The sequence below is a fragment of the Apaloderma vittatum genome, unplaced genomic scaffold (assembly GCF_000703405.1).
Source record: "Apaloderma vittatum isolate BGI_N311 unplaced genomic scaffold, ASM70340v1 scaffold28894, whole genome shotgun sequence".
Classification (NCBI taxonomy): Eukaryota; Metazoa; Chordata; class Aves; order Trogoniformes; family Trogonidae; genus Apaloderma; species Apaloderma vittatum.
Genome location: NW_009711480.1, coordinates 48,408 through 68,540, shown reverse-complemented (window position 1 = coordinate 68,540; position 20,133 = coordinate 48,408). Strand labels below are relative to the sequence as shown.

The following is a 20,133-nucleotide window of genomic DNA, read 5'->3' as shown; positions in this document are numbered from 1 at the left end:
CAAGGTTAGACATTGTGGCCTTGCTCTAGCAAAATAGTTTGGTGACAAGTAGGGCATCCTGGTTAGGTAGGCAATAGAGGAAAAATCCTTACCAAGGAAAAAAAACCAAACACCTGATACAATGAAACGTTGAAGTCCTGCAGTGGAAGCCATCTTCCATTACTCCAGCGGAGTGATTCTGGTAGAAAATAAGAGTCATGAGAGAGAACTTCTGTAGTTCTATACATTTTAGTTCCCTATTTTTCCATAACCTAGAGCTTAATGCTTTTAACTGTATCTACTTCAATGCAGTGTTATCTTTTAGAGAAGAAATACTGAGGTATAACTTTGTTGTTACAATCACTTTAGCATATTATTGTCCCAGTGAGTCATCTTTGACTTCCAATGTTCATTTATATTTCACATGGAAATGGTTTTGGAGATATTTTGCTCCTGCTGAGAACTTTATTTTTTTTTTATCTGCCATGGTAGGTTTACCTTGGTTTAAAAAGATGCTTCATCTTATTTTTTGTAGTGGTGCTTTCTATTATTCTGCATTCGTAGCTAGTGGTTATCAGCAGAGGTCTTTTGACTGCCATGGTGTAACAAATGAGGGAGGGACTTCCACACCATTTTTGTACTTTAAGGTACTCTAAAGATGCTGCAAAATGTCTTGCTATGGGAGGACTTCAGATCTATGTAATTAAGATGGATACATGCATACCCTAATTAGAGCAACAGAGAATATAGAAGGAGGGAAAATTATTTGCAAGCAGGTACATTTTCTCCCATCTCTCTACTCTTTCAGTCTGAAAGCTCTGGTAGAAGGATACAAGCAGTGGTCATCCAGTGCACCGAACCTTGGGAAGATCCAGAGAACTGCGCCTGCTTTTCCAGGATTCACCAGCTTAGCAGAGATGGGTAAAGGAATTTGCTGGACTTTATATTCTCATCCTCGCTTCCATTCACGTTTAAATGAACCTCTCCTTTTCTGACTTTGATCTGGTACCTTGCAGCAGTATTTTCATTTTTGTGGTATCCATTTTTATGCTTTGTGAAGTAACTACTCTGTCCTTCTGGATTTTCTTTTCTTTATCTCACTGCTTGTGCTTCTTATCTGTCAAGGTAAAAAGCTTTACTTAATTCCCCTCTCACTCTGTGCTGCCTCTCCGCTCCTCTCCTGTTAATGACATTTACATACGCAGCATGGTTACACCTTCACTTGCAAGGAGAGATCCTTATAATTTTCCTACCTTTTGCTTCTCACTCTCAAACATATAAATTTTCTCTAGAGGTAACTGAGGTGTAGATTGCTTCTGAAATGCTATTCTGCAATTAATCCCAAGTAGATTAATGTGTCACTAATTTCTTCCGCTTTGATAGCGCTTCTAGCTACTTGTCTCAGCCTGTCTGCCTTGGAGACAATAGCCTGTGAGTATTTGGCAGCTGATGAATGATGTGCATGATAAGGACAGTTGCACCTTCTGAGGAGAAGCTTGTTTTCATGTATATCTGTAAGACAGATTTGCCAATGAAAACGTTACATCCGTGCAAAGTCTGTTTACATTTGCTTTCCAGATGACGAGGACAGCGAATGTCTGAATGGGGAGGGCAAAGTGCACCCTTCCCCTGGGCACAATCAGTCATACCTCTGCATCCCATTTCAGAAGAACGAAGACTGGGATGGCCCTTCTAGTGATGCCAATGAGGAGTCCACCCCTGTGAACTCTGCTACCAGTACCCCACAGCTGACACCCACCAACAGCCTCAAGCGTAGTGGCTCTCACCATAAGCGATGTGAGGTTGCGTTGCTTGGCTGTGGAGCAGTTCTGGCTGCTGCAGGCCTGGGTTTTGATCTTTTAGAAGCAGGGAAGTGTCAGCTGCTAATTGAGGAGGAGCCAGAGGCACCCAAGGAAGAGAAGAAGAAGCGGGACAGCATTTTCCAGCGAGCTGGACGCCCACGCAGGAGCACTAGTCCACCTTCCCGAAAGATCTTCAAGAAAGACGATCCCATGTTGCTGCTAGGCGAGCCATCCACATCCCTCACCCTTCTTTCCCTGTCTTCCATTTCCGAATGTAATTCTACCCGATCCCTGCTGCGCTCGGACAGCGATGAGATTGTGGTGTATGAGATGCCCATCAGCCCGGTGACAGTCAAGGCTCCCTTGCCAGCCATTACCAACCCACTAGTCAATGTCCAGATCGAGAGGTTCAAGCAAGACCCCAACCAGTCCCTAACTCCCACACACGTGACAGTTTCTTCTCACACCCAGCCAAGTGGGCACAGACGCACGCCTTCTGATGGGGCCATCAAAGGGAGCGGACTAGTTGTCAATGGGTGCCCAACCAGTGGATGCCCTTCCAGTAGCTGTTTAACTGGAGCACTAGGAGCAGGTAGGTTTCCAGCCCTCTTCCTTTTTCCTCTTCAGCATAAAGACCCAAATGGTGTTATTACTTCTTAGGAAGTAAACGTTGCTTGTACAACATCCATCGTGATGGCCAGCCCACAAGAAGAGCTTATGGATGCTGCCTGTACACTAATAATGAACAGAATAATGCGGGGACGGGTTCTATTCCAACATCTCTGCACTAAGGAACTCTCTCTGCTGCCCTGTGCTTTGAGGCAGAGCATAGTATTGTGTCTTAAACAGTGGTGGTACCAAAGTACAAACATTTTAGCAGTTCCTCGGGATTTCATCTCCACTGCCTTTATACAGTTGCTTGTATAGCTGTTACAGTTTCAGAGTAAATTCCAGTCTTTAATGCAGTGAAAGCTGGATCTGTAAAGCAGCTTGAGGCTATGCCACTGTTGCTCTTACTCCTTTGCAAGCAAGAGAGTTCTTCCTGGGTAGGCAGTGTTTTCACTGTTGCAGTCTTTAGGAGTGGCTGTGACTTGATAAGTTAAAAAGTGCTTTTCCTATTTTCTTGCCTTAGTAATTCTGAGGAAAAATTTAAAAGTTAGACTGCTTGTAAAAAAACAAAAACAACACAAAACCAAAAACCAAACCGAACGAAAAACGCCATCCAACCAAATGCCATCCTCCACTCCTAAATGAAAAGAAACCAGGAAGCATCCGCACTAAATGGTAAATGGCTCTTCCAGGAAGTTGGTCCTGCTCGCTGCAAACAGATGGCACATCCTGCTGTGCCTATGTCTCCCTGACCCATTCAGGCTGTTAATGAATAATGTGCCCTCCGAATGATTTGGAGAGTCCTCACCTCTGGTAGGAGGTCAAATCACTGCTCTGCAATCTGAAAATTAAAGAAGGCAAATGAGAGAATGAACAAAACTTGCTTCCTGTGTTAGGTCAGTGAAACAGGTGTCTTGCAATGTGTCAAGAGCAGTGGAGGGATAAAGAAGGCAGTTACTCATTTCTTGAAGATATGGAATTTGTAGATTGAATGGAGGCTTTCTGCTTTTAAAATATTTTCACAGTGTACGTCCCATAAACTATGTTGGAACCATTTAGCAGTGACATCTAACGTGTTTCCCTCTTCTCTTACGTTCTTTGTTTTGGATAGGCGTATTAAAAACACCTAGTCCAAGTAGAGATCCCAATGAGGTCCCTCGCCTGCCAGACCCCAACCTTGTTTTTCCTCCAACCCCGAGACGGTGGAATGCACAGCAGCAGGACCCCACACTGGAAAGACCCAAGACACTGGAGTTCCTGCCTCGGCCACGTCCTGCAGCCAGTCGGCAGCGGCTTGATCCCTGGTGGTTTGTGTCACCCAGCAACGCCAAGGGTGAATCTTCTGCCAACAGTTCAAGTACTGATACTCCGAGCAATCTGGACTCATGTTTTGCCAGTAGCAGCAGCACTGTAGAAGAGAGACCTGCGCTGCCTGCACTCCTTCCTTTCCAGGTGGGTCTTCCTGTAGAGGAGCGGACACTGTTGGACATAGATGCTGAGGGGCAGAGCCAGGACAGCACCGTTCCGCTATGCAGAAGTGAACTTAACACACACAAAGCTGCAGCATATGAACTCAAGCAAGAATTCTGGTCTTAGTATGAAATCCCCTGGGGATAGTTGAGCCCCTCTAAATTCAGTCCTACTTTTTGCACTGAGAATGCACTTTGAAGACAGATGAGATGGAGGGATGCTACAGAGATCATATGGTGCTGCCTCTGCCGAAGACATGTTGTCTTTCGACTGCCTGATTTTTGTCTGCAGTTGGATGAAACTTGGCAACTCTGAGCTGCTGACTTTTGCTGTGGGGTTTTTCTGTAGTCTTCCCTGCCCTATTATTGCAGTTTGAATCTTTAATGAGCTAAAATTATCATATCAAAGTCTTTGTTACTGACCTTGTAGGATTTGGCACATGCAGTAAGTATATTGGTATCTATCCTGGTACTAATCAGTATTTTCAAAACTCACGTATTACACGACAGCAGACAGCAGTGTTTGATGTTTCCCCAAGGAATCCAGGACAGAAACAAGTAAATATCTGGAGACTACCTTCTCTGAAATGTATTCAGATCATTAGATAGGCCTGGGAATCGTGGTACCCCCACCAAAGGAGCAGAAGTAGCTATCTTAGACTCGCTTGTCCTCTTCTGCTCACATGATAGTGCAAGGCAGAACAGATTGCAGAGGAAGGGCATATCTCTGAGAACAGACTGACTCGACTGTTGGGAACAAGTAGATGTAGTTGATCCTGGCTTTGAGGCGGGTTGGATGGACTTCAATGATCTCATGAGGTCCCTCTCAGCCCTATTTTTCTATGACCCTGTGCTTTCAAAAAGGTGAAGACTTATGGTATGGCTGCTTACTCTAGCTTGCTTTTTTGTTTCAAACTTTGATTCCATCAGCCTCCTTTTCCCATCCCCTGTATCTCAGGCTTATAGTCAAGCTGCCTCTGCTTCGGGAAGGGAATTAGTAGAAATTTTTCTTTGAAGCTTTGTTGGCTGTAGAAGTTATGTGTCCCCTCATTTTTTTTTTTTTTGTTTGGTTTGGTTTTTTTCCCTTCCTGTTTTTTGTCCTTTTTTGATACTCTTTTAGGAGTGGAGCTTGAAACCCAAGACTGTTCTTATGCACACTGATACTTGTTTAAGGCTCTTTTGAAGCTGAGGCTTGTTAATAGTTGGATTGTGCAAACGGGAATCAGAACATCTGGATTCTGTTTTGGTTTGTCACTGACTCACTGTGTGATCTTGGGCAAATAATGTAACCTCTGTGCCTGAATTTCCCCATCTGTAAATAATAGGAATAATACCTACCTCACAGGGGGAGGGGTCGGGACATATGTAATAGGTATAAAGTCCTTTGAGATCTTTGCATGAAAGGCACTGTAGGCATGTAAAACTTAATTCTTGTTCAAATATGTACAAAATCCTAACTCTGGAGCAAGAACAGACCCCTGTCCTGAAGGAGGAGGTCACATAACTAGGGTGTGCCTATGCTCACGGTTCTCTGTAAGTGAGACTGTCTGTGTCTCTGCTGGTATATCTTACTGGCTTTAACGAGAGCTTCGCTCTTCCCCAGTTTCAGCATTATAAATATGGGATGTGGCCTTTATCTGCGTGTATAGGGGTAGTCTCCTTTATCCCAAGGTCCAGCACGTCTGTTCACTCTTCTTGTACAGATCTGTGCTTGTTTTGCTAATCTGCTGACCGTTTGGTTGCAAAGAACGGATGTGACAGTGCTGCCAATGCAGTGCTCAACCTGCTAGGGCAGTCCAGTCCTGTTGTGAAGCAGCACAGCTGAATATTTTCTCACAGCTCTCAGCACGGAGAACCCGTGTGTTTTTAGATGCGTGTAGCCTGATGTTAAAAACCAGCCTGTGTGGGGAAGTACTGTACTTAAGGATTTTAAATTTTGCCCGAGAGCTAAAATCAGCTCTTTGCCATTAATCAAGTGCACCCTTTTTTTTTCAAATGATTACCTGATGTTTTAGTGTAGAGAAGTCATGCATTTCCTGTTTAGCACATCCCATGGAACGTGTTTAATGGCAGAATCCCTTTTTGCTGCCTTCCCCACTGAACACTCCAGGGCTAGCCTTAACGATGCTACACTACCTGCTGAAGCTGGATGGGCTGTTCACTGTGTAGGCAGCCCACTAAACTCTCTGAGAGGCGACCAAAACTGTAAAGTTTATGTCAGATTTGCAGCAGGCAAAAGCTGAGTTGTTCTGCCACCTCTTTTGCTTAGGAAAGTTGAGGATGAAGTCTCAAAATTCCTTCCCCCTCTCTCCCTTTTAGATAATCACTTGGCGACAGTGGTGTGCAGCTGACCTATTTGAAGTATTTTGCTCCAAAGAGCATCTTCCCTAACACCAGATAGACATTGCTGCATCAGAGGAACCGGGTAGGACAGGTGGCAGAGTCAAGCATCCAGATCAGAGTTTCCAACCTTGCTATCATCTGTTAAAAAGCTGTCAGAAAGACTTGGTGGATACATTAATGTTTGGGATTTTTTAACCCACTCCTTAATTGCAATTATCTTCATTGGGTCTAGCATGTGAAATAAAACGAGGTGGTCTTCGAGCATCAACCCAAAACTATCTCCCAGTTGGGAGCCCTGTGACTAACCTGATGGATCAGGCAAGAGGAGTCTGTTTTAGAAATGGAGCTTTAACAGGTGGTGGGCCATTCTGTGGCAGACAGAGGGCATTCGTAAGGCAAAGAGTTGGCATCCCGAAAGCTGTTCCAACCAGTGTCCCGAGGTGCAGCGGCTGTGTGCATGTTTATGCTAGTCCAGAACCTCTCCTGACATCCATCTATCCCATCCTGGCTTGATTTCTCTTCTTTCTTAATGTATTAGGGTGGGGTTTTTACTTCCCAGTTGTGGGAGCTATGATGCTTCAAGTTTCCAAAGAAGGGCTTCGCTGCAGTCCACCAGATACAGAGAAGATACAAGCCTGTCAGCTCACAAATCATTTTTTTTCCACTGCTTGGTAGTATTCCCATTTGTCAGGGAGACAAAATTTTCAGAATATTGTTGATTGACATACCTTTCTAGCAGTGTTCTTGAGGCAGACAGTGAAAATCTTGCTATAAAAAAAAACCTAATAAATGTATTGTTTCCTAAATATCTGAATAAGTTGCACTCTTTTGTTGCCAAGAAAATGAGAAAAATAATATGAGAGCACAATATCTCTAGGCAGTCTAAAACATGACGACAAAATAATGGATTAAAATGTGTTAAAATAATTACAGGGCTCACAAAGAAGTAGTGACAATATCTTTTTTTTAAATTGATAGTAATATTAATAAGATCGTTGCTGAGAGAATTTTTTCTGATCTGAAAATATACATGTATTTTCTTCTAAATAGTCAGCTGGCAGCATATAGCATTAATTTATGCAATTGATTCTGTGATTTAGGAAATACAAAAAAGTTTGCTGGCCCTTCAAAATACGCTAACCTTGTATCCAGTTTCTTTTTCCTGTAAAACTGGGGGGGGAAGCACAGACATAGTAACCAGTACAAAAAATTGCAAGTTTTTAAATAAATTTCTACTTGTGGTACAGGCAGAGAGAAGAAAGCTTTTGTGTCAAAACTAAGGTAATACTAATTATGGATTTTTTTTCTAATGCTGTTGCTTCCTATGGACTGCACAATACTCTGTTTTGCCAGCAAGTAGGTCTTACCTCCATTCAATCCTTTTCAGAGGTTCAAGTGTAGCTTTTTACAGTTTGGCTTTTGTTTCCCCTCAGATTATCATTACAATGGATTGATATTCAGTACGGGGCAGGGAATCTTAGTAAAAATGTTCTTTCTTGTAGTGATTTTCTAACAAGGCAAGTACTTTCAAAGTAAGTTTTCCATTATTGATGTGGAAAGGCCTGTTCTGGTATGCTTTTATCTTTGGTATGCTTTTACGATGAAGTATTTTTCTGTACCTCTAGGAATGGGAGTATTTGCCTTCCTCTTCATAGCATGCCGTTACCTTAAGACTTTATGGACAATACTGCATAGAGATGTTACTTCGGTTTGTCATGAAAATGGATCCCTCTCATTCTGTTGAAGGTGAGGCAGTAATGGTCAAGTAAAGAAAGGCCTTTGCCATCCCGAGTCTTCTGTTAAATACAAAGTGACTGGAAACCTCACGGCATGAGTTACCTTTTGATCTTGAGCTTAACTTTTATGTGAAACTTAGTTCATCTCTGTGGGATGGATGTGAGAGCTGGAAGTCCCATCAGAAGTATGGAACCAAACCGAATACTGCATCCCAAAATTCAATGGTAGCCTGTTACTTTTCTAAGTAGTTTTAAGCTAATATTAATGGATTTGTTTCTTTGGGGTTTTTTTGAAACCTTTCTTCTTGGAAAAAGTGGTTATTGCCTTCTAACCTTTTCTGTGCACTTAGGAAATACTTCCAAGAACTCCTACCAGCTCTATGGAAAATAAAGAGGCTTTTGTCTTGCACAGGGATACAGGTCCTCCTTCTGGCTTCACTTTTTTCAGTGTGAAACAAGGACACCAGTACTTGGGAATGAAGATTTCTGATCCTTATCTTGTCTCTCCAAAACAGTTTCTTAGCTTCTGTAGTTGTAACTCACTTAAGGCTATAACTTAGGAAAAGTGGACAGTAAGAGGGAGGGAATAGGCATGTGTTAAGGCATATTTGCAAAAAAGCAATAAATACAGCATGTGTGTGCAAAGAGAGCCAAAACCTATACTGCCACAGATGATAACTTTCAGACTTCGTAAACATTTGATTGATCATGTAATTAAGAAAGAATGCCTTCCTATGCTTTTCTGTGACGCTTCCTGTTAGAACATTAAAATACAATGGTTTGTGCAGCCACTGGTATTGTATCTAGGTGGATGGAAAGGATCTTTAACCAAATTTTTATCTTTTATTTCCCCTGTTTCCAGTTCAGTTTATGGGTTAGGTTTTCTTATCTTTTTTTTGTGGTTAACAAACAAAAGAATCTTACAAAGAACTTGGGTTTATTGTTCCCTCAACCTTACTTTCACAGTTTCGCGGGTCAGAATGGATGCTCAACTTTTTTTAAGCAGCTTTGCCATTGGTCAGAGATGAATCCAGCTTCTGAAATCATTTAAATTGGCTTTATTTTTGTATGTTAAAAATAGTCATTCTGAAGATAAGAGGTGTGTGTGTTTGATTAAAAGATAATTTGCCACTGGTGACTGGTGAGCCACTGGTCAGATGTAGCTACCAGAATTATTATTATTCCTCTCTTGTTCTCCCTTGTTTCACAGCTGGAAAGTCTTTGGCATTTCATCAATATTTGTGTACAAGAAACACATTTCATCTCCTTCTGTATATGAGTGAAAAATCTTTTCTTCTTTGGTTTTAAATGACCAGGAACATAGTTTTCCTACTGAGAACGGTTTCTTGGACTGTTTCATTTTTCTTGGTTTGTTGATTTTTCTTTTTTTTTTTTTTTTATTTTTAAGCCTGCGAAATACATACGCATGTGTTAGGTGCATCCTGTGTTCCTAGGTGCCTTCTATCTTGCATGCCTCCTTGCTAGGGCTTGAGGTTGTTTTCTGGAGGGAACTCCTGGTTGTAGCTCTTGGCATTGCAGTGTTCTTCATCGCACATCAGGCCAAACACCAGCGCAGTAAACGCTTCGTGTCCTCTCATTTATTGATGTGCGTAGACCCCCGTGGAAAGAGATGCCCTGTCACTGCCTCTCCTTATCTCCCAGTTAGAATTCTGTCCCTATCCGATTTTTATCAGCTATTAATTCTTGTTACCATAGTAATTGGGGGCCTAAGACAGAAACCAGTATGTGTTTTAGGTGTGCTTTGACCTAAAATGTTTCTAAGCAAAAAGCATAAAACACAACTGGGAGCAGTGAAAGCGAAGGTTGGCAGAAGACAGGGAATTAAAGAGCTAAATTATCTTTCTTTATGTAATAAGCAGTCAGAGAACAGAAGGATACAAGCTGCTTGGCATTGTAGGTAAGTTGGGTCCTAAAGAAGGATTTGAGGAATGTGTAGTTATTTAATTTCTCGTTGGTTTATTTTATTTTACTGTAAGCTACCTCATTTGTAGAGACTGAATGAGAAGAAAGTGTAAGTTTTGATAAGAATTCCTGTAGGCAGGCAGTTGAGTCTGGAGTGAGGAGAGGACAGAGGCAAACACTTGTATTTGGCCCTTTGGCATGCGAATTCCTGATGGAAAAATGAACCCAGCAATTCAGTTTTATAAATTAAGATTATACTTGCTTTTGTGTTTCCAAAATAAGTGACAAATGAGAAAGTAGGACATTTTTCTTAATGGTTTCCAACCTGTGGAAGAGCACCAGCTCCACTGACCAAAACATGATTTCATGTTGTTCACTGCTACTTTTAAAATTGAAGGTCCTTTTCTTGAAAACATTTTTCTTTTCAGTAATCTCATGTGCTCTTAAAGTAGCTCTGCATACAGTCCTGATTGTTTCCCTGTATTTGCAGTATTGTTTTCCTCACATATAAGATTCTTTACTGTATCTGAATGATAATAATGTGCAGACAACCCAACATGGCTAAGATTAAGAAACCATGACATATTTTTAGTATGTAATGTAGTGGATTTGTAAGCTGAGTTTTAAGTGGGCTGCTGTTAGGTTTGTAGCCGATGGTTGGATGGACGCACAGCCTAGCAAAAGGGAGTTTAGAACAAATCTGCAGGAGGAGTGTCAAAGTGGAAAAAGGCCCTTCATTAATAAGAAATACTTTTCTAGGATCTTCTCCGTGCTCAAATTTTAGCTTCCAGGATTGCTAGTGAGAACCTACATTGTGTTCAAAAGTTGTTGGCTGAAACCTCAACGTAAGACCAGAATAACATGTTTTATATATGCTCTTTCAGAGTGATTGACACTGTCTACCTGTTCTACCTTGACTGTTCCTTTTTAGTATTTTCTTAAGAAGAGATGTTGAGGTCTGATAAAGCTAACCTTCTTGTCTTGAAGAGAGACATATGGGTCTGAGAAAGAGGGGACATTGTTCTAGCCGTGTCCTGGTGCTGCCTTGCTGTCTCAGCAGTAGAGTTTATAACAGAGCAGGAAGACATGCTGATGTGTTTTTCCACCTTCATTGATGTCCCTGCCCATGGCAGAGGGGTTTGAACTAGATGATCTTTAAGTTCCCTTCCAACCCTGACAATTCTATGATTCTGTGATAAGAATGCTGCTAACAGATTTCAGTATATAAATGAACAAGTTCTTTGGGAATCCTTTTCATTGAGTTTTGGAACAAACCTGACCTCTGATCGCTGTTTGGTGTAGCTCGGCTGCTTGAGTTTAGCTACATCTGGAGGGAAACTGAGCTGCTTCCTTGGGTTCTTCTGGAATTTGCAGGTGTGGCCACTTCTCAGCTTGAGTAGTGTGTTTTCTCCCAGGCCCAGTCCGTGTCATGACTTGTCACTGTCTACTGATTGCCCAGATATTCCTTGTAGGCCTACACTTCTGTCTTGCGTGCATTAACGACCAGCTCTTACAATATCCACAGGGTTAGCATTTTTATCTGTGTAGGGCAGATTAATACCTCTGAGCTAACTTCTCATGCTCATCTCAAGCAGATGTTGCTGCATAAGTTCTTCCAGCTCTTGATCTGTTTTCAAGGTTATCTTGACAACCATAACATCCAGAAACCCTAGACAATATAGAATAAAGCTGCATGGGGGCATTGGGTTAAAAAAGGAGGAAAAAAGCAAGCATATGAGTGTTTGCCAGCTGGACAGTTGAGTTTGGCCAGTACTCTTTACAAGGAGTAAAACCTGTTCTTGTGCAACATAGGTCTCTGGGGGATGGCTAAACTTGAAGTGGAGAATATACTTGATCCACTTAAAGTTAGCAGCCACCAGTGCCCCTCAGATTTGGCAGTTACAATAAGAAGCCACATAAAGCCTAGAACACCTAGTAGTAAAAGTTCATATTTAGGGCAATTAATGTTCAAGTTAAAAGGGGAAAGGCCTCAATTCAAGAAAGCTCTTCATCACATGCTTAAACATCACTGAAGTCAGTGGGATGTATCTGTGGGTCAAAATGCACAAGACCTCAGTTCGACACAACTCTTTTCATCTAAATTGAGGGATTGTCCTGTAGCAGTTAATAGTGAAGGACCAGGCTCTGCTTTGATTGTCAGAGGAAAGAGTCCATTTACTTGAGGAAAGAGTTCCTTCAACAGGCTTCTCCATTAAATGCTGGTTTGATGGTTGACTCTTGTGGCCTTTCCATGACTGCACATGCCATGCCTATTTGCTAAATTCTTACCATAAACAGGGTGAGTTTTGAGAATGTTTTTTGACATGGGAAGAAAGAGCAATGACTACTGCATTAGTGGATGACAAGCTGTAAAGGGGCAGTAGGTGGTACGTGGAGGTTGTATGTGCAAATGGCAGTTTAACCTGAGGCCTTTTCTCGGGTGTTTTATCTCGTTTTAAAAAATGTGTCCTTCCAGGCTGGTGGACAGACCTGACAAGTTCAGCAGTGATCAACATCCACCACTGTTACTAGAGTTCTGGGGTTCTTGTTTGTCAGCTGTTAGCACAGCACTTTGTGCTGGCATACATGATTTCTTTGTCATAAATTCAGGACAAGCTGGAAATACCTGAGATACTTTGCCTGACTTAAGTTGAGGTGCTTATATGGAGTGGGCAAGGCAACAGTGGTGGAAAAATCAGGGAAAAATACCTGTGCTTTTAACAATGTCTCTTCTGTGGCTTTGAAAGTCCAAGAAACTTCTCAGCCAGAGAATGTATTTCCTCCCTCTTTTTATAAGCTACTTCTTTCTTTTGCCTTATTAATTGTGGATCTGCTCCTGCTTCTGTTTAAAGCCAGATGCAAAAATCAGTGACCTGACTTTCCTAGGTACAATGTTGTAAATCTGAAGAACCAGGTGAGTGGATGACTCTAATGTAAGATCATGCTCCCATGTCCTTATGAGATATGGGATAGTTCCTGCTTGTATTGAAATCACTGTGTGGAGGCTGTTGGGTGCTTCATAAGGAACTCCAAACTCTGCAGGACTGGGATTCATCTTACAACTTAAGTATTTCAGTCTGGTTTTGGAGACTTCTGCATAGTCTTCTCTTCCATTCATGGTGTTCAAAAGTCTGTTGCTATGGAAGTAGCACCTGAAGGTGTTTTTGCCCGAAGAACCTGCAATGAAGCAGTTACATTAGCAAATGGTAACGTACCCCAGAGTTGAGTAAAATAATGGAGGCCACCAAGTTTTTCTTGTTTGTGTGATGAAATGTTGTCAAATTAAGTGATTTGTTGGAGCCTTCCTTTAACTTCTGTACAGCAGTAAGCTTAGAGGAAAAGAAGATTGCATTATTTTTTAAAAAGCTTTATTTGTGACCCGGACTTGTTGCCTCTGACCCTCTTGGGCTTAAATAGTTAAATTATATTAATGTCCAGTTTGTTTCACTGTAGGTAACACATCAACTGAATACTCTTGTGCATAATCTACTGTATCTTTCCTCTGTTCTGTGTCAATGTATTATGTGTATTTGGATTACGGTTCTTTTTTGTATTAAATTATTTTATGTTATAGAACAATATTTAAGCGAAGCAAAGAGCTAATGAAAGTTGTTGGCGTTTTTGGGATTTCTTTTCTCTTTGCTCTTTTTTTGGATGTACTGTAAATTGTAAACCAAGGATGCCAAGCAGGCTTGGTTCAATGGCTAAAATTATTGTATTACAGTGTAATGCTGATCTAGGCCTTGTCTCAACACTAGAGCACACAGACTTGAATAAAACTGTTACAAAAGTGATCATCTTTAGACTTTGAGTTCTTGGTTTTGTGCTTCAAATAATGTTGCGCAGATATTTAGGATGGCAGTGGCGTTACCTTGCTCTGAGGAGTTTAGAATTTTTCCCAGTGCCACAAGAAGTTTATTTTTCTTTGCTAGATACCGTGATCCTCATCGGCTCTTGCAGCTCTGGGTCCTCCATAGGGTGGTTTTTACTGTTTTTCTGAAACCCTGGACAGCTTAGTATCAGTCTTTGCACACTGCCTATCTGTTTAACCCCCGTCTAGCTTTTCTCTAAACAAGGTAATTAACTGTGTACCATTTTTATTAAGGTTAATATTTCTGTTCTGTTAGAGTAAGACTTTTCTGTTCTTTACTTAGTATCCCAGCCAGAATGTGAATCCGAATGTTGGATCTGAAGCTAGTGCAGTAACATGTTTTGTGCACGGTGACATTTAACAGATGGTTTAGATTCACTTCTGATGCTGTGCCTTCGTCCCTGCCACATCATTCGGTGAGACGCAGTTCCATGAACAAGGATCTTTCCGAGCTGTCTTTTCATCTACAGTCAATGTGAAAGCCAGAATATGGGTTTGATTCCGAGGTTGTGGGTTTGATTCCTAGGTTGTGCCTTTGCTCTTCTCTGCCACCAAGCCGTCATTTCATGTTTCTCTGTTCTAAGAAATGTTACTGCACTGATGAATGACTATGCACTATGAGAATTTTAAATTTAATAATTTCCTTTTTTTTAATAATTTCCCTTTTTTTTTCCTCTAATGTGGGTACATGGAAGACATCTCACACCCTTCCAGCAGATGTGGAGACTGATTGATGCATAGGTAGACTACCTTTAGTCATATATTCCATTCAGACCGCTGTAGTGATGTTTTCTGTAATAAACTAGAAGGAGAGTGGACAGGCAGTCTAATAAATTTAGCTAGAAATAATAACATGCAAAATTATTTATTTTTTCACTTAACAAAATATTAAAACAGTAGTTCATCTTCCAAACTGTCTTTCCCTGTCCTTTTCCCCAAATCCTGTTTGTCTCAGACTAAACCAAATATTTCCACCTTCTGTAATGTTTTGCAGAGTAGGATTCTGCCCTAAAAGAATTTGATTTTCTAGCTGAATTTACTCACCTGTCATGAGGACAAGATTTTTGAAATGTTCAAGCCAACCTCATCGGGAAAAAAAGTCTAGATGCATCACGGCAGATAAACTTCTGCCAGCAAATGCAACCTCTGCAGAAAATGGTGGGAACACAAAGCACTGGAGCAGAACGTAAAAATAAACCTAATTATTTTCTAAGCAGGGGAATCTAGCCACTTCTAGCAGAGAGGGAATATCCTAAAGGAAACCCACCAGGGTCTGCCTGGATGCAGAATGAACATACTTTGGGCTGAGTAACTTTAGTCTTTCATTTGTTAATGCGTAGCCAAGGGTTGGACATACAAGTTCAAGTTCCACTGCACAAATCCTTATATAGAGCTTTAGCTATAAATGCATGTAAGTGAGGAAATCATCATGTATGACATCATGTTCCTCACGTGGCACATACTAGAAGGGTACATGTAGGTGCTGCTCTGAAAGCCCATGGTGAGACTTCTAGTGGCCTTCCAAGGCTAAGCGGATTAAGGGAAAAGAGGCCAGGCTTCCCTGTGCTATGCAGCTGCAGCTCAGATGATAAATTAATCTCTTTCTAGTGAAGTTTTGATATGCTTGGCCCCTCTTACATGGAAGAAAAGAGGGAGGCTGTCCTGCTAGAGCTAGGCTTAACAAGAGCCTAATTAATTGTAACATGAAATGTTTGCAGGCATATTGGTATCAGGTTCAAGCAGACTAGGCTGTAGAAAAAATGCTGGCGTGAACATGGCAATAATGAATATCAGAGTATTTTAACATGGGTTAACAAGCTTTATCTTCATGCTTAGACAGAATTGACACTACAGTGAAAGAGGAAACAATTGTGACTAAGGATGAGCAAAGCTCTGGGCCTTTCAAGTAGACTTAGGCATGCTTTGGCTCTTTATGACTTAATCTGAAATCTTATTAAATAGCATGTGATTTACTTCCTCTTAAGCCCTCATTAATTTAACAAAGAACAAATCCAAGTGGAATGAAAAGAGACAGGATCAACTGATAGCCCTTCAACACAAAGTAGAACAAAACCATAATCACTTAACTAAATATAACCAAGCCTGTACACTTCATGCCTGCAAAATGTGCTCTGAAATTTGTTCCTTTCTCCCAAAATTATGCTCTAGCGTCTTAACTTTAACAATAAAATATGGGCTTGAATATTTACAAAACAAAAAAGGCAGGAATAGAGTTACCTTTCACAGACTGCAGCCAACATTAAAAGAACCAGCTCTCATGGCTGTGAGTGTCTTATGCCATTGTGTTCTCCAAGGGGACCATGAGCCAGTAGTCAGAGAACTGGTCATTGTACAGAAAGTTTGCTGTTTTGCAGCAGTCTGGCATTATTGAGTTTTGTGATCTTCCAGCGGTTGTATCCGACTCCTTAGTTTGTTTTCTCTACAGCTATTCCCACATCTTACAGGACCCAGTCAGAGGTAAGAGGATCTTCTAAGCTGGTGTGTGTTCTAAAGGAGAATCGTTCTTGAAATGGCTTGTGATGATAATTTGTGACTGGAGAAGCTGAGGCAAAGGAAGAGGTCTCAGGTTGAGGGGGAAAGAAGGAGATGAAAGGTAGGAGGCTTCTTTATTCTTGTCTGCCTGCGTACAGAAGGGAAGGAGTGGGTGGAACAGGAACCAGCACCAAGGAGAATGTGGGTCAGAGCTTTGCTGAGATGCTACAAGAAATATGGAGAAACTAGGAGAGTTGCTACATGAGAAATACCCTGGCTGGTATCTGATCATGTGGCTGGTTTCCACAAACAAAACAGAACTTGGCATTCGATTGTTTCCGTCCTAAAGACCTCTACATTCAGCATAGCCTCCTTTTCCTCCTTATCTGAAGTCAAAGTTCTCGCTCTTCACAGGGGCTGTTTCTCTGCCCTCCTCCAGGAACTACCCTCGCTCACTCAGTTCACATTCCTTGTCTTCCACCCTGTCCAAGGCTTCTGTTCCCAGGGCATTTTTAAATGAGCCTTCTTGCCTTGAAGCCCCTGTACTCACCTCTGTTGCTGTGCCCTCCCCTCCTCATGGGTGACTGGTAACTGCTCTGATGTTAATGCGTTGCAGCATCTGTGGAGGAGAGTCCACTTCCCGCTCTACTGGAGTAGAAAAGCAAGTCAACCCTGAAATACTCATCTGCTCAGGGTGGTTTTGAAGCCAGAGAAAGGAGTTTTCTAAGAAAGACCAGACCTAGAGTTTTCACACCCAGTCTGGTGTGAAAGAGAGAGAGAGAATTTGCATCTCTCTGGTTTTGAGGGTAGAAGGAATCATAGAATGGCCTAGGCTGGAAGGGACCTTAGAGATCATCTAATCCAACCTCCCTGTCATGGGCAGGGACGCCTCTCAACTAGATCAGGCAACACATGGGGACCGAACGGGGATCGAACCCGCAACCTTGGTGTTATCAGCACCGTGTTCAACCGACTGAACTAACCGGCCCCCAAGAGCAGGGAAAATAACTAGAATGACAAGTGTGGCATCAAAGGTATGTCCCATCACGAGCTTCAGGACTCGTCCCCTGCCAGACTGAGAACCTTGTCTCTGTAGGCCCAATTATCTTACGGCATCTTCTTCCAAACAAGCAGATGCCAGTGGAGTCTCTGGGCAGGAAGAACCTTTCAGGCAGGCTCTGAAGCACAGCTGTAACTTCTGCTACTTCTGCATTTTTTATTTCTGGGATGGTTTCAGGACTATCTCGAGTCAGCACTGGCAGGATTTTAACTTCTGACCTGCCCAAGGCAAAACCAGACAGATTCCCTCTCTAGGGGGTATTGCACCAGTGACATTGTTAACTCATGAGCAGAACTTTCAGGTATACATATATAGCTTTATTAATTTAAAAACTTTATTCTACTCATCTAGTAAAACCGTCTGTAGAGTCTGACAGCAAGCGAAGGTTTTGTGAAGAGCCTGCTTATAGCACTGCAGCTGGTGACAGTTCTGTTTGGCTTCCTCAGTTAAGTTTTTCTGTCAGGGAGCAGCAATGTTGGGTGCTGCTTGATAAGAGGAGCTGGAGCAAAGGGTTGACAGCAGGGCAGTGGCCTCACCAGTGCAGTACCAGGGTACCTGAGCAAAGTGAGCAGAGCAGGTCCAGTGACAGTAGCCAGTCCGAGTCCAGTCATTGCCAGACAAGTCTGTAGGGATAAGGCAGGTCCAAGGTCAAGCCAGGAAGGTAAGAGTGGGCCTGGGTCAGCAGTGCACCTGGGCAGGCATCGCTATGGCCATAATTTAGCTGAAGCGAGGACTATGGGCAAGAAAATGTGGCTATTTTGTGAAGAGGGGGAGCCTGTGATGGGGCTTCTCACAGCTCTTGTCCCAGCAGCAGCATCCAAGGCCACACGGGTGTGTCTCTCTGAGCTGGCCTTGAGCCCAAGCAGCCAAACCTGTAGAAGGGGAAGCCAGAAGTTACAGAGGGTATTGGGTACTCAGCGGGGCAGAGACCTGTTCAATGACAAATCCATGGTAGTTTGTAATTATCTTGGTTTGTGTTTGTCTAGTCTGGTGGAAGAAGCAGCTCCTGTAGCCTCAGTGCTTAGTATCTCCTGTACAAACAGCTGATGTGAAAAACCATTCTGGGCTGGATCTCTCCTCCTCCATGCAAATTCCATCTTTATAATCCAAGCTCTTTTTTCTGCAGCCAGATAGCTTTCTCTGGAGTAGTCTGTCATAACTGTGCTTGCCAGCTGATTTCTCACCTGCATGCAATTCTGACGTTGGGACCATGCTGTTCTTGCAATCCAATGTCAGCTCTTCTGGGATAGCCTGGAGGAATTTTTCCTTCACAAATTACGTGCAAGGCAGGGCAGCTACTTTTTCTTCCTGATTATATATGTACCTTCAAGCAGTGTGCTATTTCAAGCGATATCCATCACCTTCCTCCTGCCTAAATATATGGATGAGGAATCAATATTATCCATTCTTAATTCTGAAATGGTACCATAGCAACTTAGTCTTCAGGGTTCCTCGACTTAAACAGCCATGACAAAAAACATTGCCTATTTCTTGATCACAAATTTTCCATCCAACTAAACAGGGAATAGATTTTTTTAAAAAGAAAAAGGTTGAACAGTGCAAAACTGAAAGTGTCTGGAGAGCCAAATTTGTTTGTAATAACCTGCTACTTTTTTAAGTCCTTTCTAGGCTTATACTACACGGTCTTCAGGATGTAAGGGCTAAATTTCTCTCTGTGTTCTACAGGGCTTTGGGGACTAGGAAGGGCCAAGGCCGAAGCTGCGGAGCCTTTGAGCATCAGTAATGTAAAGTATTTGCATGAGCGACTGGTGAGAGTGTTGGAAAAAGTTTCCTTTCCTCATCTAAACTGTGCAGTGGTTGAGTAACAGTTGGCAAGTCTGTACACAAATTTTCTAGAATAAGGTCTGAGATTTGGGCCCACGTGGCTGAGGAAATCCGAGGGCCTGACCAGCTCTGTGCAACTCCTGTTTTGTCTCATCCAATGCAAGATTCCCCTTGGGGCTGTCTGGGACATCAACTATCACTTTAAGTGCCGCAGACACAGCCCTATAACTCATGCAGCCATTTTCTTTGCCAACGGGTCCGCTTTGGTTTGCTGGTGTTGACTGCTCAGATCCACCATCGGAAAAGCAGAGTGAAGCTGTGAGACCTTAGAGCTGGCCGAGCGCTTGGATTCATCTTCCTGATCTGTTTCCTACACGGCTCATTACACCCTTCCTTGAACCACCTTTTGAATGGGGATGCTTATTACATGTATTTTTCTCAGCAGACTGCAGTGCACAATATACCTGATTTTTTAATTTTTTTTTTACTCTGTGTGTGAGAGTAATGTGATTTAGATTATACAAAGCTCACTCCTTTATTCAGTTTTATTTTATGTAAAGTGACCCTTGGCTAAATTGACTGATGGTTACATGTTTCTCTTGATGGGCAGTTAAAACAGAAGCTGTTTGGGTTAGTGATTGTGCACATAGGGAGGTAGTAAACCTCTCTGCTGACTCCTAAAAGGTTTTGCAGGTCCTGCCTGTGACCCATGGTTGGGTCTATTCGCATCCCGCTTTCATGGGACAGTGGGTTAAACTGCTCAGAACCCGCAGCTCACCCTGAGAGCTGTGGGGGGTGCAGGTCTGGCGCCTGCGCCGTTGGGGTGTCCACCCATGGGATAGCACATGTGTGTGTATAAATGCTCTTACTGCATGGGTTGTGCTCCCGGGGTGTCACTGTGAGCCAGGGTTTGACCCCATAGCATCAACACTCCCTCTGTGTGTCTGGAGCTCTCTACCCTGACCTCAGTTCTAATCAGGAAAATAATAAACTGGGAAATCACTCTGAAACCCACACCTAGGTGTGTATAGGAGTGCACGGGGATGGCTGCGTAGTCATGGCT

General features: G+C 42.4%; 1 protein-coding gene across 1 annotated transcript; it reads left to right on the top strand.

The window, feature by feature from the left end:
- Positions 1-787: 787 nt before the first annotated feature.
- MAP3K9 (mitogen-activated protein kinase kinase kinase 9) lies at positions 788-3,986 on the top strand (the record flags this gene model as incomplete). Its single annotated transcript, XM_009867663.1, has 3 exons — positions 788-900; positions 1,558-2,373; positions 3,502-3,986. Coding segments are annotated over 3 exons (1,414 nt in total), but the record flags the coding sequence as incomplete, so codon positions are not given.
- Between the last annotated feature and the right edge of the window lie 16,147 nt (positions 3,987-20,133).